General features: G+C 38.9%; 1 protein-coding gene across 1 annotated transcript; it reads right to left on the bottom strand.

Moving 5' to 3' along the window:
• Positions 1–15,113: 15,113 nt before the first annotated feature.
• On the bottom strand, positions 15,114–15,808 carry LOC120450154. The gene is made up of 3 exons (XM_039632994.1): positions 15,731–15,808; positions 15,354–15,671; positions 15,114–15,290 (listed from the first exon to the last, which is right to left on the bottom strand). The coding sequence occupies exons 1-3, from the start codon at positions 15,806–15,808 to the stop codon at positions 15,114–15,116; spliced, it is 573 nt and encodes a 190-aa protein (XP_039488928.1).
• Between the last annotated feature and the right edge of the window lie 903 nt (positions 15,809–16,711).

The raw sequence follows: 16,711 nt of genomic DNA on the forward strand, positions 1-16,711 counted from the left end.
TGTTTTAATCTGAATAATAGTATAGTTTTTTGTAAGCTTTATCAATGTATGTATCTCCACTTACGAAAATTGACTTAAATATGTTTAATAAATATTCAAAAGGTACAGCCATTTCAATTAAATTTAATATTAATATTAATTTAATATTTAATATTAATATTAGGCAAGTCGTTAGTCAACTTTACCAAGTGTGGATTGTTTTCTCCGTGTGCAGCAAGGACAAGGGATACTGTATTATGACCACCCATCCATCATCAGCATCACTCAGTTTTGACATATCATTGAAATCTTATGCCAACGTCGTCATCATCTGTGACGTTTCATTAACCCACCTCCGCCCGTGGGGGTGTTGATGGGATAGGAAACAGAGTGGGGGGAATGTGTTAATATCAACAAGCGAAAACTGTGCGAACGCAATCTACCGATTTCCGCTTAACCAAGCCAAACATTGCATTTTTGATTAGACACCGGCCGACGAGCCCCCAGGCTGGTCAAATCCCAAGAACGAGGATATAGCATATAGCACAGCATTCCAAGGGAATCCAAGCGAATCCGAGGGTGGCTTTTGATGTGGTCCAGAGGGTTAACGGGCGGGATTCCGGGGTGAGGATCGGCGGTTAAGTGGCGAAGTCAGGGCGGCGGGCGATTGATTGTAATCCCACTTTTATTGGCGCTTTGCAATCACCTCAGTTCTTCATATTGGTTCTTCTTTTTATTGAAGTGCTGAAATGTTGATACTGGTTACGAAAATGGTAACAGTTAATTGGCACATTTATTAAGCGTCTCTTCACAAATTAATTTATTTATTTTATACATTATTTAAACAAATATCAAAATTGTGTTAGAATGCTTATGTACTCGTCAGTAGGTTTCTCTCTTACCTATATGGTCGGAAACGCTTCCTTCTGCCTGTTACATACTTTTCAACGAATCTAGTATACCCTTTTACCAAAGACATTATATTATTATTATTCTAATGTCTTTGCTTTTACTCTACGAGTACTCTACGAGTAAAAATGGGATTCAAATTATTAAAAATGAAATACGAGTTGATTATGTATGTACATACATATAATATTTACATATATGTAATATGTGTTATATGTATAAACTATAGTTTTTCATTATTTAAACATTAACATTTTATTTAAGTAAATGGAATTTATGCGGTAAGTCGAAAAACATAGATTTCTTTCTTTTAATCCGCTATTATAACAGAATTTGTAAAGAGCTCAGTGAACACATCAAGTGCAAGCTTTTCATGTTAAGTTCCTGGATGGAACATCCCATTTATTTCCACCACGCCTTTAGTATCCATCAATTCGTTTTCCTGAACTTTAGCTTCCACAATCGAAATATTATTTTCGCATTATATCGATCCAGAACCCAACCCTCGTCTCCATCAATTTGCCTAAAGCATATTACATTCAAATTATAAACTCACATATCATTCTTGGATAAGGGGATGATGATGATTTCTGTCACCTAACGCATAACTTGAAAAGTTTTGCTTGAAAAATATGCAAAAATGTGGAAAATGTTGGATCTGCTCCTTGGGGATATTTTTCAGCTCACTGAATTGTTGTTTGCGATGCCAGAAAAAGAGATTTTCAGAGGAAAGGGTTGTCACGGCTTTCTTTTCGTGTTTTTCCGTGTTCCGCCTCTTTGATAACCTGATGGTGATATGACAATCTACTCGAGCTCCCCGCACGTGTCGCAATTCGAATTTAAATAAGTTCGATGAGCAGCAAAGTTTCCAAACAGTTCGGGGAGGACTTCTCCACTGTGGCGCTTAATGATGAAATTTCAATAAATGTCATTTGGTCTCGGCAAAGTGTCAACATGGCACATGGCACCTACCGCCCCTACTTCATCCTTTCCATCCTTTTTCAAGGGGTGCAACAGCTGTCAGCGCCGCGCTCAATGCGTTAATAATGACGGTTTTCCCAATATTTCTCCTCTTATTTTTGTTAGTCTAACTAGCCGGGAAATCGACAGAGAATGGAGCACAGGAGGCAGGTCTCTGTGCAGTTCTCGCTTTTGCCTGTTAAATTTAATTACTTTTCCATTGCTCATACGCACTGTGTGTCCGCGCGATGCAAAGCAGAGGTCAGTGTTGCGTGACTTTTAGCAGGGACGGATCCCAAAAATGTCAAGCAAAAGGCTTTTCGAAGCCTGTGATTATCGGAATACAAAACTGGAATGGAATAAAGGTGTCTGCTTCTGTAAATCTGTGAAATGTAATACAATATCAATATACAACATGAATATTTCCTTATGCAGTTTTCTGAATACTTTTATAACAATAATTTATTTACCTGGCCATTTTTATGCAAATGTATACATCGAAGTGGCCCTTTTTAAGCTTTATTGAAACTAATTACATGGTGCTGTTTTTGCATTAGTATATTTTAATCGATGGTATTCCGCAGACCTCAATCTATCTAAGCCGCCAGCACTGCACAAATGATGCAGAGGGAACTGCAGTGAGTGCCAAGTTGTGATTGAAAATCGTTGAAATTTGCATGTTACGCGAAGAAATTGCCAACTGCGTTTGTCACACCCCTCCACTGATTGCAAGCGGCGACTATTCGAATCCCAGTTGCCGGTGGCCTGGGCCACCATGTCCTCATCGTCAATAGTTGGCTGTTTCATAGCCAGTTGGCGGCGTTTGTCACAATGGCATTTAATATTTGGACACTGGCACATCCCATCGGTGTCCCTTCAGGAAATTGTTGGTCGTGATAAAATATTTGATCAGGTTTTCAGGCACATCCTGCTGGCTATATACGCCGATTTGAGGTTCAACTTTCAAATTGTACAATAGCAAATGAAAACCTGAGCACATACGTTCCTTAAACATTGATTTACGGCGTGTACTTAAAAAGTAAAGTTTTATAGATTTACCAATTAAAGCAACTTAAATACGGCATTATATGTACATATCAATTCTTCCTTTACTTTTTATATTAATTAGAATTGTTTTGTTTCTTCGCATTAAAACTTATTGATTCGACACAACCATAACATCGAAAGTAACTTAGAGACTTTAAAGTATTTAAATTGTAAGTCTATGTTATTGTTTTAAGATTAGGCCTAAGCTATGATCCTCTTGTTCTTTAGGGAAATCAAGAGTCTATAACCAAAATTGCTTCTTGGCGTTTCACCAGCATCTGCACAGCGAGGAAATCCACTTTTTTGAAAAATTCGAGGTCCGACTTAAATGGAATTTGAATGTCGGTCTGCACCGAGACCTCACTGAACTGATTTTTGTATTCTCGGACCTCTCTGGATAATCTATTTATACCCCGCTCCAATTCAATAAGCCTGCGATCAAACGAAGTGAGTGGTTTCTTCCGAAGTTTGGTCTGAATAATTCGTTTTTTACGCACTGCAATCTGCATTAAATTGAATGATGGTAAAGAAAATACCATACAATGCGATGTATACTTGCCATCTTCTTTGTGTACTTAATTCGAGCTGACATTTTGTTTTACAATATACATAAATACACTATAAAGAAAAGCAAAGCATTAAATTGAACACACGCTTTTAATGATTTTGTAACACTTTTGCCAGGGTTGTAATTTTGAGTTATCGATTGCTATCTGAGTTGAGATCGATTTCATTTAAATTTTCCATTGAGTTAAGGGGTTTCTTGACTTCAGCGTTAACGTTTATTTTTAATAATTAAAATAAGCCAAATTAAGAAGTTAAAAAATATTGTTATCAATCAACCCTTAGGTGCTACATTATTAGTTTAAATTCACTTGGCTGACAGCACAAAGCATTTAATTTAGCAATTGCTCAGCCAAAGGCCTTTAATGCGTCATTGCCCATTATGTGACCAAACTTGGCAACAGATTTCCATAATGGCTATTTCATTGGTCAGTCAGTCAGCGCCAGTCGACAGTCGCCAGTCGTTGGCCACAAACCATTCCGCCTACTCTTCACGTTTTACTTGCGGTTTCTGGGCGTATTTCGAAAGCCCTACTCTGCGAACTTCCACTTCCGGCTGTTGAGTCGTGTGTGAAATATTAAAATTCAATTAAAATGGCGTTAATTCCAGCAGCAGCATCAGCGGATGCTGAAGCCTGCGTCTGTCATAATTGTCAACTCTTGGGAGCCTGATCCGCAGGACAAGCTGCTTGTCCTTTGGCATAATGATGCTCATCAGCGGACAGGTTGCCATCACGTCCGGAAGTCCCTCTGTCCGGCTGTTTTGTGTCCACATCTCAATGGCTTCAATGGCCGCCGCTGATTTCCTCCTCTCTTTTTCGCCCCCACACTCCACACTCCACAACCCCAAGCCCAATCCCGTTTTTGTTCAGCTCGCATGCAAATTGCACTTCAGACATCCATTTATCATCAACAACGCATCAGGACCAGAATCGGAATCGGAATTGGAATCAGCAGTCAGCCAGGTTCCAGTCGGCGATAATGGTTAATTAATAAATATTTCCCTCGAGCGCCGCCGATTGAGGTACAAAAAAGGGGATCCTTTTGATATAAAAATTGTATGGAATCGGGCCCGTTCATTTAAGTTGGTCTAGGCCTTTGAGTCCGTTTTTAGTCGGTGTTCGACTGTTAAGCCGTTGACCCACTCGTAATAACTGGTCAACTGTTGAGTCTAGACTGGAAGGGGGTTATCTTGAAATGGGGAAAACATAAAAAAGGAGAAGGAAACTATAGCTATAGTATAAAAAATAGTATTGCAAATGGTTTGAATGAAAATAGTTGAATTGATACTTATCCGTTACAGTATGACGTTGGTCTATTCAATTAATCTTCAGTGCAAGAATTCTATTTGATCTATTTGATTTCAAAGTTTAAGGTGGTAAAAATAAACGTTCCGGACTTTTTTAATAATTGTAGGATTTTTAAATATGTTACCTCTCTACTGAAACTTTAAACTATTTAAGACTCCTGTTGCTCACCGTTACCCCATCAAATCCACAAAATAGGGAAGCATCCTTCGCACCCTTCACCTGATTTTATCCGCATGAATAGCTCCTGGCTTTAAGGATTTCCCCTGCGAATACCGAATCGCGTTCAATATTAGTTGTACAGTGTGTGCTCAAGCAGTCCTTGAAGTGCCTTCCGACTGTTTGATTAGGCATTCCGGCTGCCGAATAAATACCAATAAACGGAGACGTAGAAGGGGGATTCCAGGTGTCAACTGTACACAACAACACCCACTTGAGTCTTCGGTGGAGATGGAGGGGATATCCCCCGACTTGAGTCAATATTTAATGTCGTAGCTGAAAGTTTCACCAGCAACTAACAACTTTTCGGATTCCTCTCCTTTCTTCCCATTTCGCCGTGTCTGTCTCCTTTTTCGGAGGTCAAGTTATTGGCTGGTGTTTGTTCAATTTTTAAATTTTATTTCCACATAGTTTTTGAAATGGAAGCGGAGTTTCGTAGCGAGACCTCCTGTGGAACGCCTCATTGATTGCCCATTTAGAACCGCAAAATTTAATTTATCTGCCATCAGTTGATGTTCTTGCGGTTTGCCGATACACAGGCGCTGTCCAAATGATATCGAAAGAAGGTTCCATATATATTTATATGTAATACCTATATGTATCAAAAGCCCGCCCAAGTTTGTGGCCCTTTGTTTGGTGTAACCCATGTCAAAAATTGTACAACAGTTTGTTTTTTTTGCTTGTTGCTGGTTTTCTGATAACATTTGGCTGGGTAGTCATGTGTGATTGTCTGAGCATGTGTGTGTTCAAGATATCATCTGTCTCTGACGCTACCAAGCAGTCCCCAAAGACCCGACTCCGGAAACCCGGAGTCCCGCAGTCCCGGAACCCAGAAACCGAGCCCAAACCCAATTCAAACCCCAATCCGAGTCCCAAGCCCAGTCCGCAATCGAAGGACGTCAGGCACTTCCGTTGGCTGCCATTGCCACCTGCTGTTTGACACCTAAATTCGCTTATTGTTGCCTGTTTTGGATTTACTTTTATGAACTTGTCCGCTCATAGGGGATATCTATATCTATGCACTTACAAAAAAAGTTCAAATTAGGTTCTAATTACAGATTCACAGTCTTCTAAAAACTGTTGTTAAAACAAAAAATAAATAAAATCGGTTTACTTCTGACCACAAACCTTTATTTTTTCTATTTGTGATGCCGCATCGAATGAGCATAGCTTTGAACAAGCAAATTCATCAGCATGAAACCTAAAATAAAATTGAACAAATGTATTGTTGAACAAATACACTTGATATATTTGGTTACCTCAATTAAAAGAAAACGAGTGGGGCATTTTTGCATAGGTATGTAAACCTTAAATTACTTAAGTAAACTTAAGGAAATACCAAACAGGTAAGTAATGTAAAATCAGATATCTTTTTCCCAGTGTACCTATGAGCTTGGCCTGGCTGCTGAAATTTCAACACTTCATTCAATTCGCAATTCGTTTCAACAATTGAAATGCGATTAGCGCCAAGGTGCACACGGGGGAAATGAATGAATGAATTCGGGAGGAACTCCATGCAGGAGAAGGAGCAGAAGCGAGTTTTGGGATGGCAACATTTTTGATTTATGTGAAATTGAGTTAAAATCATCCACACATGCACATCCACATCCTCGCATCCTGCCCCGCAGGCATCCTTGTCGGTCGTCGGTTCTCATTGTAGCGAATGCGTCCTAATCAAAGCTATTCACTTGCCATAAATCAAATTAAATGGCTGTCACATATCGCCGAGCGCCAGTGGGCCTAAAGCCCTTCTCAACCTAATCCTCCTCATTGTCCTGCTCCTGCTCCTTTTGCGGACTCCTCTTCCCTTCACGACCATTGTAGTTGGCGCTGTCAGCTAAGCATAATTAGAAGCGACCAAAACTGCGAGAAAAAAATGGTCTTCGGATCTGGACTTTCATCTTAGAGGGCACTATGGTGTTGTTTCTTGCTCAAGCTGAAGGGACAATAAAGGCAGAGCTTCCAGAATATACTCATACTACTTTTTAATATATAATATACAAATATATTACCATCGTCCGTAATCATACTTGGCAACATTTTTCCTTTTGACAACAAGCTATTTAATGAAAACCTCGTTAAAATCTTTATATTTGAAATAATTTAGAACACTATCGAAGCAGAAAAGTGCAATCAATAATACTTAAACAAGATCCAAAGGGTGAGGCATAGTCCATCAACTGCACTGACCTTAACCAACTTTGAACCTTAAATGAGAGACAACTTCCTCTATTTGACTTCAAGCCATCGATCAAGTCCTCTTCTCCCTGATTAATTTGCCACCTTGATTAGCATGTCATCCATACTTCGGGCTGCAGCAGCTGCAGCATGGAATTTTTCCCACTCTCCAGGGGAAATTCCTTTACCCCTTTCCTTTCCCGGGGGCCAAACAGTCGAGTGAAGTGTAGCTAATTTACTGTGCCTGCGATTTTCGCTGCAGCCTGGGAAAAAATCCTTTTGACTTCAAAGAAGAACTGTTGCTTGGAGTGCGTGCTGGGAATGGAAATGGGGGGAAATGCGAATGGGAGGTCCTGGGAAGTTCTGGGAAGCTCTGGGAGGTCCTGGCAGGTCCAACAATGTTGCCAAACACTTCACGTGGTAGGCTCGCTCCTCGGGTCCTTTGACACTGTCAAACGCGCTTTCCTCCCAGCTTTTCCCCCTTGAAGTGCATTTGTTTTTTGGCCTTTGTTTTAATTGGCTTGCGCCCGTGCTTGAAGGAGTCGTGATCCTTTACTCCTTTTTAGCAAACTACGCTCCCCGCGCGCCTCGCTCATTAAACATTTACTCTCGACGCTTTGTCGGCGTGAACTTTGATGTTGACTTTGGTCCCCACGTCCCACAGGTCCAGAGGGCCTCGGAGATAACCACTTGAGATTGCATCCTCCTCTCTGGTTTTGTCTTTTGAAAAATGCATTCTGCCGCAATTTGTGGCTCTCGTTTGGCACAACATTTCATACCGATGCCATCAACCCTCTGGTTTCTCTCCGTTGAGCCTAGTCTCCTCCGCAGATGCATTTTCACGTGGTTGCTGCACCTGGCATCCTTGTGTGCTGCGTGTGTTTCTCGCATTTCCACAAAAATTAACATGCGTTTTACCTGACATAGGTGCTTCAGCCGTACTATCTACCTGTGCAAGCTGTAAAGCAGTATACTGGATATGACAGCTACATGGAGCTGCAATTAGAGCAATTTGTTTTGGCGATAGTATATTCAGTTTGATAAATAACAACATTTAAAAGTTAAATTTAACCGGGCAAAACTAAGCCAATTTGTAAAGGTATATTTTATTCTGAAGAATATCTTTAAAAGTGAACCCTCAAGTCTTGAATGACTTAAGAAAACACATACATATAAGTTGATCACTGTAGAGCAGTGAGGGCGATAAAAGATGACCAGTTTTTAGGCAACACTAATCACATTTTATCTTCAACTGCCTCCAACCAACTGGTGTGCACATTTCAGCACTTGAGCAGAGCGCACAAAAGTATGCAACAACTTCACTTGTGCCAATTAATGGATGAAGCCACTGTACCGTGGAAGGACATTCGTGGGGAAAATAAAAATCAAACTTAAAACGCACATGTCATAAATCAAAGGCTTCGTGAGCCAGGAGCCAGGAGCCAGGAGCCGAGGAATAGGACTTTGGCAAAACTATGCACAATGCAATTGCTATGAGGAGAGGCCCATTGTCAGGAAGTAGTGTGTGTGCCCAGTATGGCAATTCACTTAGGATTCCAACTCCATATTCAGCTGCAAACCTCACTTGGCATCGTTTACGAAGCCATTCAGTAAGCGACTACCTGTATTTATGGCCTGTAGCTCCAGAGCCCAGTGCTGCTGGGGATCTAGGCAATTCAGTACACAGGCGATACTTTTTGGGGACAACCCACTATTTTTAAAAAGATTTGCGAAATTATAATTCTTTTCCATGTGTGTTAATAAGTATGTCTGCAAAATGAAATAGAAATAAACCTAAAGCTTATGGTTATCACTGATCCCTGAATATTGCCATACAAACTTGTTTTTTTTTTCAAATTAATTTATATCCATTAATCTTTAATTCTTTTGAAATTTTTTAAAATCTAATCCAATTAATTTCAATTCGATGCTAGTACAGTATGATGTAAAAACTGAACGAGATAAACATCTCAGAAACATGGAAATTCATTTAAGCTAAATGATATTTTCAATAACATTGAAAGATTGCCATTCTCGTATTGTATAGGTACAAAATCTATTTTCATTGACTTGATAATATAGAGTACCTTAGCCCATTTCACCTGAAAAGTACCTTTCACATCACTGGCTGGGCCACGGCTTTTATCTGCCAGCGGTAGTTACATTCCATTCATAAATATTTTTCATTCACTTACTCGCCGACCCCCCTTTGCCCCACAAACAATTTTTTGTTGCGTTTAGCTTTCGCCGGAGTTGCATTTGTTATTGTTGTGAGGCCGCGACTCGTTTTAAGCGTTCTATATGTACGGCTTTGAGTTTGAGTTGCAGCTTGAGTTGGAGTTTGAGTTTTGGGATTGGGGTGGAGGAAGTATCTATGAGGCAGCCATTGTTGGGCATATGTTTGTCGCTGGCCTTTGATCTTTTGCCAAAGTGAAAGCGATTGCATCTTGCGGATAGTCGAGCTCCACTCCAAGCTCTCCAAGCCTCTGCCAAAGTTAATTGCAAAAAACAGGCTGGGGATACCGTAGGCCTCGGTTTGCCTTCTAATTAAAAGTATATGCCGGGCTGTATGCATTTTTTATGCATATTTTTGGGACCTAGCAGGTGCAATTAAAACAGACATCAAGCTTTGAGAGTTTTTGCCAATTGTGTATATTCTCGTAAATTCAAGACTAATTAGAACTAAAACCCATCCAAGCGTGAATTCAAATTGAAGGGCAAGCCGAGAAAATATTTCATGGATCAGCCCTAAAGTTTTGAGGTTAGAGTACAGTGAGCTCTCGCATACGTGGGACAGCTTTTGTCTTAGTCAAAAAATTGAAAATACTATAAAATAAGAAAATAAATTTTAGCCAGTAAGCAATAATTTAGTTCCATATTATAAACCAAACATTAAGTCAAATATAACGTGCTTTTATCCTTTTCATGCTCTTAGATCCTTGTTCAACTTCTTTAATTCTGTAAATGCAACGCGTTGGATAGGCAACAGTTTGACAGCCTATTTAAAACGACGCCTGCGGCTAAGGCAATGAAAATGCTTTATTGCTCCCTCAAAGCTGAAGAACATCAAAATATGAAGAATATGCTAGGCCAACTTAGAAGACAAGTAGGGCAAAACGCAAACACTTTTCGGCCACCACATGCCTGCTTAATCATTCATGCAGACCTTATAAATTTTCATTAAAGTTTGATACAGAAATCTGCTGCGCCCAACCAGATGTTTCACGCTTGCTTCCAACTCGGCCTCCATCTCTCAAGGACCGGGTTCGGTTCCGCCCGGCGCAGTGTTGTCAGTCAGTGATTATGTAAATATTTCAACACAAATTAAAATCAAAATTAAAATTACAAAAAGCTGCCGCAGGCAACACATGTCTGTTGGGTAGCGGATGGAAGCTCCGGCCTAGCACTTTGCTTAGGAGGCTCCTTCAGCACTTCCAGGACCTCAGGTCCCCTACCATTTATCACCCTCCAGCCCTCTCCTGCGTTAGTCCTCGTTCATGTGTGTCTTATGGGAAATTTAAATAAAGTCAGCAGGCAATTTATTTGCATTAACATTTTGTGTGTCTCTCAACCAGCGCTCGTGGGTGCACGGAAAAAAGTTTCGGTCTATTTAGACTCTTTTCGGATTAAATGAGGATGTAGGTGATATTTACCAAATATAAATATGACAGTTTTTTTGAAAAGCAAAAATAGTTCACAGTTCGATTTGTTAGTTTTAGCTTTGAAAGTATTAATACACATTTGAATAGTGCCAATCTTGAAATCGAGATTATTCATGGACAATTCTGTTTATGATTATGGTGATTATGATTTTAAGCATCTAATAAAAGTCTATTAAAAGTTTTCCGCCATGACAGTAAGACTTAAACAGAGAATCAGTACTGTGTATCTTGTGTGTTATCTCCAACTATTGATATTTTTAGAATACTATGCCCTTTTCTCTCTGTGTAGATCTCGTTTCCAGCCGTATGTTTCCTGGTGCTCTATGTGTTTGCGTATTTGCTGCTTGTGTGATGCAAATTTCTCGTGCGCCTGCTGTCAGGTTTTTGCCGCTGGCGCTTCGCCGTTTTGTCGCTGCTGGCCGCTTCATTGAATTTTTGCACATGCCGGAGAAAAGTGTTAAAAAATAACCGGAGCAGCGGCAGAGGAAAACTGCATCCATGGTGGGTGCAACAAAGCGCGTTGTCGCCCACTTTTGCCATTCGCTGATTTATAGCTTTTCCTCCAGCTGCAGCATTTTCCGCAGCACTTTCCGCAGCGCCCGGAAAAACGCCCCGAAAGTGTGCTACGCCTTTCTGCGTTTCCCACTATAAATCAAAAGCAACAAACAAATGTGCGCTGTTGTTGCTGTGTCGCTTTTGTTGGATGGCCACTGTGTTTAATCATTAACGCTTTTCCATTTTTATTTGCGTTTTCCGCTCATTTTTATTGTTATTAATTAATCAGTGGAAATTGCAGCAAATAACAAAAAAGTTAAGTATTTTTGGCCAGTCCAGTGCTGCGTGGAAATCGGTTCAACGACTTTTCGTATGCACTGTATATGCGGCTGGTCCAAGGTCGTAAATTATGGTTTATCCAGGAGCTCTATCGCTGCCGTTATAAAAAGCTGACAAATTTTCCGAAAATGCTAATAATTTGATAAATAGATAAATTACCCTACAGAATAACTTTGTACACTTTTTATTTGATATCATGCCAAATGAATTAACCTTTGAATTATCCTGGTGTTATTTTGCTTTGTGCATCAGTGTAAGGACACAAATGTGATTACATTATTATTTAAGAATTCAATAATTCCAGCTATTTGTTACCTACATGTCAGCAAAGCCATACGAGTATAATTGCATTTACAAATTCATTTCACTTGATGTGAAAAAATTGCGTTCATTTGTGAGAGCGACATTGAAAGCCCAAAAGTAAACACTTATTCAACTGCCAGTTGACAGATAACCAAGCCAAACACTCATGCACACAGTGTCGCATTTATTGTTTGTAATATTTATAATTTTAATTAAATAACACATCATAGATTTTGATTAAAGCACGGGACTGAGTGGAGCGACTGATGGCTCACTTGGCAGCAGCGCGATTGAGAGGAGGAGGAAATGGCTGAGTGACTGACTGAATGACTGAGTGAGTGTGGATCATCAGTTTCAATTTGGTTCCTGCGACAATCAAGCATTTCCTTTTCGCACTTGGGGAAATGCACCTTTCGAAATAAGCAACTACATACACGAATATATGCTTATTTTTAGTTGTTTTCCATGCTTTACGCTTAAATATTATATAAATGTCCAACCGCAAAGAAGGGATAATTTCAAGAGCTCATGAGTTATATAGTTTTATACATCATGTGTTGGCATATATACTTTTTTCCGAGTGCTTACTCAACGAAACGGCAGATGTGGCATTACGCCCACTTTGCCATTGGGGTCACTTCTATTTGACCAATGTCAAATGGCATTTAGCGGCATTTGCACAAATCATTACGATTAACAAATGAGTGCGGGCTCCATGAATATTGCGAGTGTTTCTCGAGTGAATTGCTTCCAAGTGGGAGACGACAGCTTGCGACTAAGAGTGCATGATGGTTAACTCAGTTCCCGCTGATTCACAGCCCCGATTCAATTGTTTACCCTCCGCCAGAAAAAAACACCAAAATGAAATGTCTTGTGGGCTGTTTTCAATTCGCCGTCGAGCGCCTCATAAAATTGGCAAATTGAGTGCCGCTCCCGTTGCGAATCAGACAGATATAGTGAACTCGTACCCCAGCCCGATCCATAGCTCTCAAACTAATTGCCCAGCACGCGTGCCATAATTTCTGGACGGTGTTTTTTGGGCTCACAGGTAAACAACTGGTCTCGACCATCTCTTGTTGTGGCCATAAAGTATCGCTCGGAAAAACAGCGTTCTTGGGGCCCTGGCTCCTTGGAGACCTCTTAGACATTCAGTTTTCCCGAAAACCCACCTCCCACCAGCCATAATAAAATTTCTAATTGCAACGAAAACACATTTCGAATTTCAATGCACTGCAGGTGTCCGAAAACAAGCCACCAAGTGTGTATCAATGGAATTAATTGTTATGAAAATATTTTGTCGGTGCCGATTGATCAATTGCGTAGGCGGGAAAATTGGGAGGTCGGTCTGCATAGCGTAAATAATTTTGGGGGTATGAGTCACAGATTCAGTTGGACTTATGCTGCGAGGAAAGAAAAATATGTAAGGGAGGAACATTATATAATTATATAATGAATAATAGCATTGTTTTTAGCTTGCTTACATTAGAATGAATTTGTATTTATAGTTTTCATGGGTTTCAAAATAAAGTGATAATTTGCTTTTGAAAATTTATATAATAGTAATGATTTGCATTAGACAACATTTATAACCCTTAATACAAACCATTCTTATAGGTATGATTTTGGTCATAAGTGTATCGTTAACTCTCTGTACTCTTTGGCTTGTATTATTATTTTTGTCGATTTCCTTTATTATTCCCTTGCTTACAATAAATTATTATTAGTTTTTGCTGCCTTAAATATAAGATACATTTCTTGTTTAACTTGTGGTTTTACTATGGTATTTCAATGCATTTGTTAATTCAGTTTTTCTTTGCGTCTTACATTCATGACTCTTTTAATTAATATATTGGACTTTTATCACTGTTTATTAGTTTAATGGCTATTTATTTAAGCTACTAGCCTCTATTTTTCAATCTTCTTTGCGTATAATTTTATGCTTTGACCTTTATCGGTTCATCTTTAATTGAATTCATTTTATATCAATACTGTCGGTAAACACCGCACTTTTTATCAAGGCCCCATTCCAATTCAAAACCAAGCTCCCAAAAACCTTGCGGGGTGCTAAACCCAAAATACTCCCCAACATTTGTCAATGCAACTGCAACAATACACAATAGAAACATACATATATAGCAATAATTCGACCCATCAGGTAACTCCTCCATTTGGCCACTTGGGCTTCTGGCCTGACCGCATTCAGTTGGTGGAGACACCGGCCGGCAGTTCTTGGCCCTCCTGCTGCCATTACCAATACAGCCATACAGCTCCCGACCCCCTCCCCTCTCGAGAACTAACCCCCTTTGGGCTGTTAGCCGGGCTTTTGTTTTTGTGTACTTGAGAGAGCCACATTTTATGTGAGAGGATCATGCGCGATGCCTGTTTCATATCCATTATCCTGAAAGCAGGTTCATGTTCCACAAACTTATTTCGATTTTAAACACCATCGATTGCTCAGCGAAATATTAGGTTATCGTAATTTTTGATATTTCCGTTAAGCTTGGGATTAACCATTTCTTTTACATTTATAAGAATGTCAATTGTTAGCGAATTTTTAAAGATTAAACATTATAAACATATTAAGGAACAAAAAAGTTTGTTTTGCTGAAGTGCAGAAGTTTGTAACGTTTGAGAATAAAGTATATATAGTATATTCTTGTGCAGTATGAAAAGCGAAGAGGATATAGCTATGTCCGTCTGTCCTTTTGTTCGTATTGTAAGTAGTATATAAGTCGGAATAGCCAGGTTTGGAACACAATTTAAAAATGCACCTTCGTTAACTAGTTTATGAGCTATAATACCGGTTTTCAATTTATCAAGGTCGAGATATAGTTGCTAGAAAAACAGTCGGAATATGACTATCTATTTTAAGGAAAAGCTATTACAGCTTTAATTTGTTGATCATAAAATGTTATTATACACACAAACTGCATAGTTACTGCAAGGGCATATACGCTTCGGCCTGCAAATGCTAGCTATGTTTAGCTTCATTTGGTTAAATGTTCAGTATTTGGCGATGCTAACAAAGATAATCTGCTTCGTGTAAATAACTTTTTCTTAATTTGAATTTTCAATACAAATTGCTACACTTTCTAAGACTCGTTTTATTTTTCAATTTAATGTACACGTTCTGGTTTATAAAGTTAATCTATTAGCTTTTATTATATTTTTGCTGAAGTCTGGTAGAAATGCGACCCTCAATAAGAAACCGAAATGCTTTGCGATTCTTAATGTTTAAATGAGCATCCGAAATGAAGTTCGTTTCTGGCATATAACTAGGTATAAATTTTGAATTAATTGTAAATTCCTTTACATAATACCGCGTATTCTAAAACAAAATTTTTTAAATTGGTATTAATGCATTATATTCAATTTGTACCAGTATACTTACCATTTTCAACGGACACTGCAGCGGAAAATTGGATATTTGGCGAAGTTGAGTAGTAACCATCTTAGGTATAAAATGTTTTTCCACACTTGACAGTAATTGACAATAGTCTATATTCAAAGTAGTAAAGTTTGTCCTCTGGGACCCTCTTTTAAGTGTCAAGATGAAAATGCCCTTCAGGTTGTCAACATCTTGGGTCAATATGAACTCTGTATCTATTGAACCAGTGCGGTGGGATGTTTGATTTAAATTGCAGCTTACGTTTCTCACTAATTCTGGCATATAATTTCGGCATTCCATTTTCGTCAAAAAAACGTCTTTCTATACATGTAGATAAGTTAATGTAGTAGCACTTATGTAAATGTTTCTATAGTACTGACCTCGGCACGAACCACACTGCCCAAGATTACAGCCCCCAGAAACAGATCAACCAAATTTAAAAGCTTTTCGACGTTCATGCTAGCGGGTAACTTTTTAAAGACTAAAGTCTAATCATGTTTAGCATGCATGTATGTACATATTATATTGCTAAATAAATGGTGTTTTAATGTGCTTAATTGTGGTATTATCTAATTTGTAATCGCTTATTTTTGTTGATTGGACATCAATATTTGTAGTTTTTTTGGATTTTTTAAGTTGGAGATGCGCAAACTGGTAATCGTAATATTATATAAACTTATATACATATATATTTATTACGTATACTAAACAATAAAAAAAACCGATTTAAATTGAGTGCTACATTTGTAACCATTTATATTTGATGTTGTAAGTTTTTATTTTATTTATATGTATTTTTAATTGGCCAATGCTATTACCTAGTTTTGCGTTTAAAAAAAAAAACGTAAAAAAATGTTGCAAGCGATTTACATTGCGTACATCTACTTTATTAAATAGATCTATTTAATCTATAACTATTTTTTACTTAACACATATTTATTTTATCGAAGCTCGTTTTAAAAATAACGTTTGGTGCCAACCTTACGTTACGTGATTCCGGGCAGGTCTTACGTTTCACGCAGCTGTTCCGTTTGCCAACTCGTTTCGCGAGCTTTTTGGACCGGCGCATAAATAATTCCATCTCTCTCTTTTCTTGTATTCCTCCCCCGCATTTCCCAGTCACTCTCGCTCTCTCTGCGAATTTTGCAAAACAAAACGGCCGGCCGTTCGGAAAAGTCAGAAGAAAGTCAGTTAGCAAGTGGAAATCACCGAAAAAACTACACAGCGCGGCAGAAGGAAAATCTTGATAATCGTAGAAGTTTACACCGCAGACGGGAAATAAAAAAAGGCAAAAAGCAGCGCAGTCGACGCTGGCAGCGCCGAGCGCAGATAACAATAGTTAATAACAATAACAAAGCGGA

This window comes from Drosophila santomea, chromosome 3L (assembly GCF_016746245.2).
Source record: "Drosophila santomea strain STO CAGO 1482 chromosome 3L, Prin_Dsan_1.1, whole genome shotgun sequence".
NCBI lineage: Eukaryota > Metazoa > Arthropoda > Insecta > Diptera > Drosophilidae > Drosophila > Drosophila santomea.